Source organism: Megalopta genalis, chromosome 9 (assembly GCF_051020955.1).
Source record: "Megalopta genalis isolate 19385.01 chromosome 9, iyMegGena1_principal, whole genome shotgun sequence".
Taxonomy (NCBI): domain Eukaryota; kingdom Metazoa; phylum Arthropoda; class Insecta; order Hymenoptera; family Halictidae; genus Megalopta; species Megalopta genalis.
Genome location: NC_135021.1, coordinates 14,425,832 through 14,438,993, shown reverse-complemented (window position 1 = coordinate 14,438,993; position 13,162 = coordinate 14,425,832). Strand labels below are relative to the sequence as shown.

At 36.4% G+C, this 13,162-nt stretch overlaps 2 protein-coding genes across 3 annotated transcripts; both read right to left on the bottom strand.

The window, feature by feature from the left end:
* Positions 1–2,880: 2,880 nt before the first annotated feature.
* pink (WD40 repeat domain-containing protein pink) lies at positions 2,881–7,135 on the bottom strand. 2 transcript variants are annotated; one of them, XM_033465187.2, is made up of 7 exons: positions 7,027–7,135; positions 6,688–6,963; positions 6,348–6,458; positions 6,033–6,266; positions 3,994–5,957; positions 3,799–3,916; positions 2,881–3,728 (listed from the first exon to the last, which is right to left on the bottom strand). In XM_033465187.2, exons 2-7 carry the CDS (start codon positions 6,772–6,774, stop codon positions 3,474–3,476), a joined length of 2,769 nt encoding a protein of 922 aa, XP_033321078.2. In that variant the 5' UTR covers positions 6,775–6,963; positions 7,027–7,135; the 3' UTR covers positions 2,881–3,473. The 2 variants fall into 2 exon arrangements, with proteins under 2 accessions (XP_033321078.2, XP_033321077.2); XM_033465186.2 differs by having other exon boundaries at positions 6,688–7,084.
* Positions 7,136–9,452: 2,317 nt separating this feature from the next.
* On the bottom strand, positions 9,453–13,067 carry LOC117217512 (putative glucosylceramidase 3). The gene is made up of 8 exons (XM_033465157.2): positions 12,974–13,067; positions 11,899–11,969; positions 11,438–11,780; positions 11,025–11,287; positions 10,525–10,956; positions 10,368–10,444; positions 9,981–10,255; positions 9,453–9,610 (listed from the first exon to the last, which is right to left on the bottom strand). Exons 2-8 carry the CDS (start codon positions 11,951–11,953, stop codon positions 9,508–9,510), a joined length of 1,548 nt encoding a protein of 515 aa, XP_033321048.2. The 5' UTR covers positions 11,954–11,969; positions 12,974–13,067; the 3' UTR covers positions 9,453–9,507.
* Positions 13,068–13,162: the final 95 nt, after the last annotated feature.

The window sequence follows — 13,162 nt, the reverse complement described above, 5'->3', positions numbered from 1 at the left end:
TTATTTAGAAATCAATATTTGGATATAATTATTAACGTATGAGTATATCATGCGCTGACATACTGGTTACTATTTTTCGTTATCTTCTCTGCTGCATAGCATGTTTTGTACCCTCTTAAAAAATTAGAAATTGCCTGGAGAAATATGTATGGAGTCGAGGGGTAAGTGTAATTGAATACAGCTTTAAGTGACTCACCACATCTTTTTCTGTATAGTATTTTTATTAGACAAGTCTGCGGCTATCTTAGACGACACATTGAAGCTAAAATTTTGTTATTATTATATCTCATTCTCCCGGTCCTTCCAAATCTAGTCTATAGTTAGATAATTGTCTTAATTGTGTAAGTCCAAAACGATTCATCACCAACATGTTAACCGACGAAAATTGCAATTGTAGTCAATACACGATTCATTTGCGAATCGTGAGCCAATGCTATTTCCAATGATATTCCTATTAGCGAATAATATGTTAGTGTCCACGATCTCTCGAAAGTGTCAAACCAACGAATGTTCAAATTTCGTCCAACAATGATGACTTTAAAGATCGTATATTAGACCTTCAGAAATTTGAGCATCGTCATAACAATAATTTTATGAATATCATGTCTTTATTATATCAAAATTCTATTGCTTTGTATCCATGCGAATTTGAAACAAGTTCGCCGTATGTGCTTCTATGGAAGGAAGCAGAATTTTTATCGAATTAAAGGAATAATTATCGATCGATGATTAATTAAACAACTTGAATTAGTTTTATAGTGTGTTCGATTATGCGTAATGGATGCTTTAGCCGATTCTGCGAGTCAAAGAAAAACAAAAATGAAGAATGAAAATATTTCGTTGCAGACTCCATCTTCGAATTATTGACGATTGAAGATCCGCCAATGAGAGTCCACGAGAGTCGAGCCACAGCCGTCACGCGCTGCACGAATGACGAAGCTTTGACTTAAACGCGCCCTCATTGGCGAATCTTTAATCGTCAATAGCTTAAAAACAAAAGCGTCCGACACAATTTTGTAATTCTTTATTTTCCATTTCCATGCGCAGAATCGTCTCTTAATGTATCTACTGGTTCAATCAAACACCCGGTACGCGGTAGTAAGACTATGCGAAGCTTTAACGCAATATATTCTATCAAAAGTAATTCCATATCTATGAAAGATCACGTTTTATACAGTAAAGAAAACGATAGCTGATATTTTATATCGTTAGGTTCGTTACCATTGTATTGCAACAATTAAGAGCTATAGATAATCGAAGTTGTAAAACTTTGTAATAGATGTAAGTATCATGCGATAAAAAAGGCTGTTATTTGTCTAGTCGATCACGATCGCTGGTTAAAAGTAATTAAACTTGCAGTTTCTGCTTGATAAACGAATGTTATCATACAAACTCGCATTCTTTTATGGTGATACGATAACGTTCGACAATATTTTGGCTCGTTACCATACGCTTCTGTCTGGAACAGATTCGTTGTGGAACAAACTTATGCAGATTGAGGCGACACTATCGATTTTTCAATATTTCCTTTCAAAGACTTGTAAATAATACTACATATACAGCGGGAGAAGAAAGTATTCAGAATATTTTTAATGTAATGCTAAAGGATAACGCTTGATACAGTATTAATGATTGAATAATCGAAGGTGCACGAATACTAGTTCTCACTCTGTATATCACTGTAACAGTAGTGTTTAGTCCATGTCACAATCATAGAATGATTAACGTTCATTAATTTTATTTACAGAAAGAGTCAGTACTTTCCATTTTGATTTGGAACGATAATAATTCAAGTAAATCAATAATGTCCATGCATACAATTCGTATGACCTTTTATGGGCCGAGGTTATGTGATCTTAGCGCTACACACCCTCCATATTTGTTACGAAACAGATTTTGGTCATTCAAGGTTATTTCAGAGATCAACACAATTTTATACGATTCAATTCACAATTGTCAGATAATTGTTTATTCATTCGAATTTGATTGAAAATATAATTTTAGAAACTTATGATATTTTAAACATAGTACAAATTTCATGGAATACCATTTTGCAAATTTTAAGAAGTCCGAAATACATTATTTACTCTAGACATAATGGAAGAGTTAAGAAAAGGACAAATGTCAAAATATTGAGAAACTATAAAAAACTACTAGCTTCCATTTCAGTTTTAGTTTCATGTAACAACACGGTAACAAACAATTTATTCTAATTGAATTGCATGGATAAAACTTTATCAATCTTTCCGTTCATATAATTGGCAAAGGCCTGCAATAATTTATAGCTCGTATATCTTAAATAAATTCATTAAATTACATCACAGTCATAGAGAAATAATATTTTGCGATTATTATTTAAGTTTTTGTTAATAGATACGTTATGAAATTCACGTTTATTGTTTTCTAATTTTGCAGGATAAATAATTATGTATTTCGGGCCGTAAAAATTTTCATTGCCAACTGAGTTCATAGTTGATAATGATACAAAACTAATAGTTCTTGTTATTACGGCCTTGGCATTAGTAATATTAATTTTCCACGCTAGGACGCCTTCAATCTCCTCGAACTATTTTTAATAATACAATAATTGATACTTCGGCGTAAAATGCATGATTAATAATGAATCGTATGAACACTCAACTGACTAATGCAACTGATATTTTATCATAGTTTTCTTCTGTTCAGTTATTATTCAAAGTATAATTACGATCCCCGCAACAATACTATTGAATATATTAAGTATTCGTATCAATCGAGTCCTTTGAAAGGATTAACAATTCCTTTTTTCCGGTACAGGACTGAATGCCTCATTCTGTATAAATATTGTTAAATCGAGCAATAAAACTATGAAATAAGGTAAGTGTTCAATTGAGAATAGAATTCATTGTTTAATTAAATATATATTAAGTACGTAGTTGAACAGTACAAATTCTGTACATGATTATTATGAGAGGAAGAGCGCGAATATTATTTTTCTAAAGCATATTAAAATAAATCTAAGATGTACATAGCAGGACTATAACGGATGTCGAAACGTTTAATTTATAAAATTAATATGATTCTCAACAGTAGTTAGAAGTATCAGTAATTTAACATCAACATTATAATTTATCTCGAAAAATGTATGTATTTATTTATATATATATATATATATATTATATATAATCAAAGCGTAACTTTATATTCTTCAGTACTTTACCAAAGAGTTCATATCATTATCTAGATTAGTCATATCACAATGAACTTGGGCATGATTATTTATTAAGTTTGTCTGCGAGAGAGATCTGTACAGAGACAATAAATTTGTACGAACGCTTACAATGCTACTTGTTTTGAATCTCTTTATGAAATCACGTATCAAAATGTTCATCTTCGTGACTAGATGAGCAATATTTGAAAGTCATTATAAACTACTGCCTACATATCCAAATGTTCTGTTACGAGACTTCTTTTATTTCGTCAAGTGCATACATTTAAGAATGAAGATTACACGTTGTAAGTTTCTTTTCGATCATACAGTTCACGTGATAAGCATGACCGCAACCGAATATCGCTATTCCATTGTTACCTAGCAAAACCGGCGTTTGAAGAGACAGAGTGCAGCAGGGGCACGTAGAGAGCTTGTTCTGATATTGCATTCCCCAGTGATGAGCCCCGCTACCAAAAATATTATTGCTAACCGATCTACCTAGGTCCTTCTCAAGAACGTCCACCAATTCGTCTCGAACCTATAGAAAGCAATACATTTCTTCTGTATTTATGCTTGTCGTATCTTCCTTACTTAAAACGATCAACTACCTTTGCTGAACACATTGTATTATATTCCGATGAGTCGAGACTGTTCTTATTGAAGTTAATTGTGCGTTTCATTCCATGTTGGTGCAAGATTTTCGTAAATATGAGCGACTGGAATACGCTACAAAAATCCATAGCAATTACATTTAACAATATAATTGTAAAAATGCATTATACAATTATAATATTGAAGATTACCTTTTATCAATAGAAACGTTCGGTATAGTCTTCTCTAACTTAACTAATAGTGTCATAGCAAAATCAGGTCCCTGCTTCTTCATAATTTCATGTATCACAGCACTCCATTCTATCATCTCTGATGTCTCATTATTTCCATACTTTATATACTTACCACAAAACAGACACAGTCCTTCCTGAGTCTGCTTCGTGTATACTGCTAAAAGATTCCAGAGTTTTCCATCCAATGATGGTAGAAGCATAGACAGCACAATGATGTCTCTGATCTGAAGGCACTGACGTAGCGAATCACTCATCAGTACATCATTCTGCTCTACAGACACTGGTAAATATTCCCTCCACATGTAAGGTACACTATTGCATAAATTTATACATTGTTCTTGGTTCTCATTTACGAATTTTTTGAGAAGGGATCTGCCAATCCCCAGGAACTTTGGTTCTGCTAACTCATTGATCGAATATGGATTACCACAGGTACACCTTTTGCAATTCTGAACATTTACGTTAACGAAAGCTTTCATTATCTGTTTTATAATGTGCGTATTATCCGTATATTGAAGTAATTGCATAGAAACGTTCTCTAACAAAGTGTTGAAGTAATACAACTCGGCGCTCCTCAATATTTCGTACAGGAAACTCTTCAGGTCAGTTAGACTCTCGTAAAAGTCTTTGATAACGTTCATTCTCCAATCAACATCTAATATTATGCTTTCTAATTCCCCCTCGCTCATAGAGTGTCTAATATTTCCAATTAATGCGTACACAACTTCCAAATCTGCTTGTATTTTCTGCATCGCGCTTCTGTTGGGGTCTAGCTCCTCTTTTGACTCCTCTGATACCTTTTCAACATTGTCTTCTTCTTCATGCGCTGTATTACAATTGGTGTCTTCACTTTTGTTAATCTTATCAGTCTCCTCTTTTAATTCAGATTCTCGGTTCTTCTTGGTGCAATGAGATGCAGACTTGAGCCTGAAAGTTTCCTCTTCGTTTAAAACAGAGTTCCCGGAATTGACTACAACAATACCTGAATCTAATTTCTTGGGACTAGCTTTGGAATTCGATTCTAAAAGATTCGTCAAAGGATGTAACAACGTTGACAATTCGTCGTCCCTAAGTATCTGAAATTTATTCTCCACGTCGCACACTTTGCCGATCTCTAGGCTGTTTATTAACTTCCTCAGTTGTACTTTGTGCATTAGACATATTTCTAAGCATTCATAATACTTTTTCCTATTGTACAATCGCAATATTAAAGAGTCTAAGAAAGACAAAGTCAAACAATGAAATTCTCCATCAGTTGTCATCAAATATATCCTATTTTCTACAGTATCTGCCATAGTTATATTCGAAAATTCGTTGTTCCACAGTACCACAGTTGCAGTCACTGGGTCGAGTACATATAGGCCTCTGGAAGTATACGAAAATAAATATTTTTTAGCGATAACAAACAAACGTGAGAAGTTGGCGGATTGCGGTATCCAAGTCTGCTCCATTTGCTTCTGGCACGTAGATTTTTTGAGATTCAGTTTACATATTGTTACAGGTGGAACAGCTAATGCCTCTTTGAACTGATGAGTCTTCATTACCACTCCGTTTGCAGACACTTCCCACAGCCTGAACCCTGGCCGAGCGCAAAATATCTGTGGAAAGTTCTCCTCCTGTACATTACTGTTTCCCTCGGGAATGAGGTTGAAGTTGAAATGCTTTCTATTGACTAGCTTCTCTTCTTTTTGGGCAACTGGAGTACTGTTACCCTCTGAATGATACGTCTTGTAAAAACAGGCACCGAATTCTCCATAGCGAGCCTTGTTCCCCACCAGTTTATAGTGTTCCTGTACAGTGTCACAGATGTAACAACGTGTTAAGGTTGATGCAAGTAACAAAGATGAAGAGAAACTTAGTTGCACAATGGCTGAATCAAGATCCATTAAGGTACAAGACGATGTTTGAAACATGCCATTGACCTAAAACATTACATCTGTATTTGGTTATAATCCTTTTTTACGTTTGTAAATAAATAAACCGAATATCTTGCTTACCTTAAAAGTTGGCAATACCATGACTGAAATTTTACCATTCCAATCCCCAATATACACTTCAGAGCTAGTATCATTCCAACAGAGGCAATTAATCTGCTCATTTATATGCTCTGAGGATACAGCTATTAATTTTGATGTAGGCTTCAAAGATACTAGACAAACAGCTCCACGTATAGTTGACAATGCAATTATTTTTTCATCAGGTGATATCAGAACTCGAGAGACTGCTCCCTCCTTTCATTGTCAAACAAATAATAAATTAATAGTGCGATATTGTGGAGTCAATATACCTTCCATAAAAAAAAAACAATTTACCGATAATGGTATTAGTTGCAGAAATGAACATGGCTTTCTCGAGAACAGATAGATGCTGCCACTGGTCGAGCCTAGGATGATGTAGTTGGGCGATACATTGAAGCATGTGTACTATAAATTCATAAGCATATAGTTTGACGCAATAATCGAGTAACAGCATCTGCTCGAACTTGATTCGTGTGAGAATATTAATGTTAGTGAACTATAGACGGGTGTAAACAGGATAACAATAGGAAGACCGAAAATTAATTGGTGAAGATGTCACAGGTATTATGACTGTCAGACTGCGTGATTACTTATGTTTATTATATAAAAAGAGTGTAATAGTTGAATAGGATACCTTGATTCGTTGGGTGGAATTGATAGGTTTGTAAAGAAGAGAATTTATTTCCTCATACTCTGACAACACGTACGGAAAGTCTTGCATAGTTCGTCGGAATCTCGTGCGTAACGACACAACACTGTAATATGTGTAAACGAAGATTAACCGTAATAAATCTTAACGGATTTTGACATGTAGGTATTATTTTCACACTGTGTCGCATACACCTATTCGCTGGGTCATCGAACGTTCATACATAGAGGGATGTCACTGTGAGAATATAACTTGAGATACCTGGATGAAGTACTCAATTTATTATCGTAAATATACAAAGCAAATGATTTTTACCGTTTTTACCTCAAGATAAAACATAAAATCCGGCAGACATTATTTCTTTCTTAGATGATGATAGCGCATCTGGTGGTAAAATCTGGAAGTTCTGTTCAGAGGTCCGTACAGCGCCAATTAGTAAACGCTGGAAACGCTAAAACTGCTAGCTAAATGTAGATAATTAATGTTTTCCATTTTATCGACAAGTTTTAAATTTCGATTAAGTTTATGAATCACGTTGATGAAGCTTTTGTCACCATATAAATATTAATTCAATTATTATTTAATATTAGTATATATTATTATATATGTAATATATATTAATAATAATATATCTATATATCTATATATATTGTATTATATATATAATATATATTAATATATTATTATTTATATAATAAATATTCTCAGAGTGAACAGGTATACATGAAACGGGAATAATTTATTTATTAGTTTGATAATTTCATATCAAAATATTTAAATTAAAAAATATCAAATACCTTATTAAATTGTAAGTGTTGAGTGGAAATGTTACAATCAATTAGTTCACTTATCCTATACCCCCACACTATACCCAATAAAATGTGAGTCGCTGTTTATTTATTGGAAAATAAGGCAATGCATCACAAAAAAAAATACATTACAAAAAATGTAAATCTAGAAAGTCCATACATACTGGGTTTTGTATGGTGGCGCCATCTGCGTCGTAATTCTGAATTAAATTTGGCTATCAGTTTCACCTTTTTAGGGTTCTAGCCTCAGACACACACCTTCCTCTGTCGCAGTCAGATGTAGTTCACCAGCTGGCAGTTCCATTTAGGTAGAGATCGCTATCGTACCAGGTTCAATTCCGGTTTGTTTCAAGGAGCCAGGAGCCTCTTGCTCTTTTTACACTGTCGGTGATGCAGATCCTGAGACAAAGAAAAGCATTGCATGCAATGTTTGTATGGATCCTAAGTCTGTGGCGCTGTGTATACCCTGTAACAGAGCTTTGATATTTTGTCACAAGAGGCACTAGTATCGCCTAACAGCAATTAATTGTTACCGGATTTCATTTTGCATTTTACGGCAACAGCGACAAAAATCGCCCTTTCTAAATATATGCAATTATAAATAAATTGTTTCTGCATGATATAAATATAGAAGAGTCTTCTCAACGTTTCTGTAACCTCGGAATAGTCTTAGGCCGTTAACTTTCCTTATAAAAAGGGGATGTAGTTACAGATTAATCGATACTTTACTATATAATGAAACGTACTATTGTATAATACGGATCTGTCTGTAAATTATGAATCTATATATAAAATAAAAATGGCTTACTTTGATTACAATAAATTAAAATAAGGCAACATTTTAAAGCTTTTCTGATGTTTTTTGGTGTCGTTGCCCTTCTTCGATTTCCACTCGCCACAAATGGATAAAATCTGCAGTTCATCTATTAAGATAAGCAATAGAAGTCAATGAAAAATTACTGCGATGAATCTCAGGCTTTCAGTTTCGGTTTCATTAACCAAATTGCTTTGCTTTTCTGGGATTTTTTCGATTGCGATTCCGCAGTGGACGCGTTAAGCTCAACGTTCAATGGCAATGAAGCTTCGTGATTCAGATCCCTTGCGAAAGTTGTAGCCACTTTCCAGTATTCTTTTTTCACGAAAAACGTATGCGTGCCGCACAGTTTCGGAAGTAGTCGAAGCGTACGCGTTTGCAAACCGACCTATTGCGGCGTTACGATCTATCGGACAGCCCGACCGGAAGTCTCAGAGGATAGAAGCCACTGCTGGTCAGTTACGACTTCGGACAAAGAGGGCCGCATAATGTTCCTGAAAACGAGAGGCAGTTCCGTAATTGCGAGGGTCGAGGTCTCGTCGAACGATGTAACCGTGCTAGCGAATAGTGCGGAGAAGTATTAAAACAATTCGTGGTTTCTTTCCTTTCATCCCTGTACATCCCTCAAAAACAGACGGAAGAAGTTCACTACAGTGGCCTTCAAATAGTCGGGGATCTATGCGCGTGCTGCGGTTCAAAGCAGAAGAGAAGTAATTCAGATTTTAATAGAACACTGTTTTCACACTTTGAAACTTTCAAAACAAGTACCGATCCCACTCATTTCCGGCTTCCTTTTGCTTTCACCTCCATACTATGGTCTTCACGGAGTTCATTTTCAAATTTACCACTGATCTTCTTCATTCCTCAACTTCATTCGCTCTATTTTTCTAAGTGTATTTAGTTAAGATCAGAATCTAATAGACGGTACACAACTGATAATGTGATATGGCTTTACATGTTTCGTCTGTTTGCAACTCGAAACAAGAAAACTGAAAAGTTAGCATTAAAAATTGTTCACGATAACAATAATTTGCATGAACATGCACAGTCTAATAATTGCATCGAGCAAAACGTAGATGCATAGACGAAGTGGGCAGAATGGAAAATAAAGCATTTTTGTGTAAGGCTAATTTGAAATTGCTGTTTATTATTATTGATAATGCTCAACGATCGAAAAGAATCCTAGTACCCATAGATGATAGTATTCATAGACTTTGGCGGTAGTTCTAGACAGAGGTCTTCTTTGTTTGCTTCTTTGATGACAACCTTCCTCGAGAAGTCCAATCTATGACACAAGAATTCCGATGAAAATACAATTAACCCTAGAAAGATAACCATATGACAACGTACGTAAAAGATAACCATACGCTTCAGAGGCGCATGCTTTTCTAAGGCGTCAATTTTATACTAACAATGGATATTTATTTAAGTTAATCTAGTCATTTGAAAGGTTTGGCATTATTGTAAAAATAAAATGCATTTATATTATATTTTTTTATATTTTAAGTAATTTTAAACTTAAATCACTAGACCTCTATGAAAAATTAACAAAAATCAACAGTCTTCGCAGGCGCCTCTGCGACGTAGGTTATCTTTCTCGGGTTAAGTCGATATTACAGGGAAGACATTAAACATTAGACGTTGTTAGATGTTACCTGTTGTAGAGGACGACGACGGTCTCGTTGGACGGTGTAACAAACGCCGTGGCTCTAACTAGGATATCGTCGTCGATGGATATCCTGGAGGAACCTCTCTCGACGAATCTACTGAAATGCTTCAGAGCGTAGTACATCGGCTGCTTGTAAAATTCGTCGGACGTTGCGTTTACGATAATAGGCGCGTCAACATTGTTCTGGAACCAGTTTGGTCCACCGGTCTCGTCCAGCACAAGGTTCCAGTCGAGCCATCCGACCGACCAGTTGTTCATATACTGAAAATGTTAATAGCATAAATAATTAACGTTTGCAACGTGAAAATACTGTAATGGAATGTTGTATAAACGCCAGAAGCTCTCCGGTTAGAACAACATAATTGCTACGCACATCCATTATGCTCATGATGTATATTTCTCCCCGATTCCATTGTCCTAGGTCCACGTGTTTAACGAACGGTCCGGCCCCTATTGAAATCAATTACTAGTTCACCGTGTGTCGCTAAATGTTATGAAACTATCTGCACGACTACTGACACGGCTCGTACCTGTGCATGCCTCGGTCATCAGAATAAATTTATCTGGGAAATCGTTGTGCGTATCGGTCAACACAGACGCCGGCCACAAGAAATCGGCGTAAAAATGGACAGCTGTACCAGCGGTATACTGTTTCGCCTTTGAGTTGTCGAAGAGTTTCTGTATGTACCAGGGTAAGAAGATCCTTTGGTCGTCGAGAGCTAAAATCAAGGTATCGTTAAACTTGGACGCGGCAAGTCTTGGTCCCAAATAATTGCCGACCCAATCGGCCATTGATTCAGGTATCCATCCCATGGTGTTCAGACGATCGAAAGGTATGACGGCGTTTACTGGCTCGTTGCCCGTCGACATGCCCCATACAGGAATGTCATTTGCTTTATAGCTTTCTAGGAATTTCAAGAGATAGTCGACGTACAGCGAGTAATACTCTTCCTTCAAGAAACCTGCCGAACCATTAGACAAGCGTTATTTGCGCGTTTCATTGTAATAGAAAGAATAGCGAGATACCCACCGAAGCCGTTGATCTTGTCGTTGGTCTTCATCCACGGTGGAGGAGACCAGGCAGAGGCGAAGAGTTTCAAGTCAGGTTGCAGTTCAAGTGCTTTCTGCAGGTACGGTATTTTGTAATCGTAATCTTCTGGCGCCAGCGAGAAGTTCTTCAGGGTAACATCGTCTTCCACATCGTCGTACGTGTAAACTCTCGTTGAAAAATCGGTACCCCCGATCGGCAGTCGACCCATCGAGTATCTGCTTCCTCCTTTGCCGAAATATGATCTGCAAGCGATCGCGTTCCTTCGATTAATCTGGGAAACTATACTGAACCACGATTACGAAAATGTAAGTTTCCCCGAGCTTTCCCTAGGACTTTCCGCGGATGTCATGTAAAAATAAAACTGATCATAATCGTTTAGTGGCACATCTTACCGAAGCAGCTGCTCCTGAGTAGCATTCGAAAGTGACTTTATATGTATGCCACTAGAATCGGTGAACGCACCGCCAAAACCTAAGATGCTTTGGTACTTTTTCGTATGGTCCAAGTTCAAGGTGACGGTGTTCAGTAACGAGAGTAGCGACCTATCACATTGGCCGAACTTCTTTTCCGAGAAGTTTAATCGTTGGCCACCCTTCGTCGAGACGTACCAGTAGAAACTGCCATTCTTCGGTACTTTTGGAACTCTTTCCGGCGTCTCGTCGCAGTAGGTTGCATTGCAAACGCACACGATCTTCTGGTTTCCGAAGCTACGAGGCACGCACTCCTGCGATTTACCTGCGATTCACGACACACCGTAATCGTGGGGCTTATTTTTCGACCGCGGAATTTCTTTGAGGGACCGTATACATTTCTAGGCATAATCCCTTAGCAAGATAATCGTTTAGTCGCATACCTCCTATTATGAGAAAAACACCGAGAAACAGCACAGATTTCCACACGACTTCCATCTCTCTTCGATAGCACCTGCAATCATGATCGTGCGAATTTTTACAGTAATACGTGAATCTTACGCGTATCTTGCGTAAATCCCATTCTGTCGCAGAAAGCGTTTTAATTGTTTTGTTCGTGCTGTGAGCTATGGTGAAGGTACTTATTCGGAAACACCGCTGTATTGTGATCCCTTCGTGAAACAGTAGCACAAACAATATAGTAAAAAATAGATAGAGGATCTGAAAGTGGATGAAAAAACTTGACTCATATTTTTGAACGTTTTTCCTTATAAATTCGCTCACACATATACTGTTATGTCATAATCAATTGTACAAAATGTTTATTCGGGGACATGGTGCGAAAACGATGTTCCATATTAGGTACGTGTTCGTATGTTATTATTTTACTCGTAATCATTTGTATTCATATTAAATAAATATTTCCAAGTTCATTACGTTATCTGGAAACATCAATCTACAAAACAGTGGTTTAAATATTCAACAATAACAATTTTAAGTTGTAGTAAAATCGATGATAATGTTATATCTCAAGTGAAACGTTTCAAAGTGGCCATTTTCACCTTATTTATCGTCGGCTCCTTTGATTCGAGTCGACGGTGTTATCTGTATTATTTCAGTTAGTTATCTTTATAATGTGTAACACTAATTTCTACATCTCATGAATTTCTATTTGCACCTCTCTGTCGTTGTGGAAAGGACTCATCGCGGATAATTTATTTCTAGACTTTATCGGCAATTCATCTGTGCTCTCTTGTACACATTTAATAATGTAATTTAGTTGTGTAGCTTCGTTACAAATTTTTGCTTTTATTGCATTTATTGACGAGCCTCGCCCCTGAAAATTATATAATCGAATAAATGAGTAAGTAAATAAACGATCCGTTACAAGATCGTGCACTTATTATTAACTCCTCAATCAACTGTATATTTGATATCCCTCTTCTGAAATCCGAATCCCAGACCTTGCAGATCCTTCGATTTTTTAAATAGAATTTTTTGTGGCGTAAAGTTACTCACTTGGGTGACACGTTATCGTCGTCGAAGCGTGCGGTTCAGTGCGCGGTGCAGTATGAGGCGATTCTACTTATTCACTATGCATTTGAAGTAATGATACAATATGGAAATATTCACTGATAAGATCTTGTTACTAATCGATATAACCTTGCTTGTAGAGTAAAATTATCCGAAATTGCCATGCATATATGT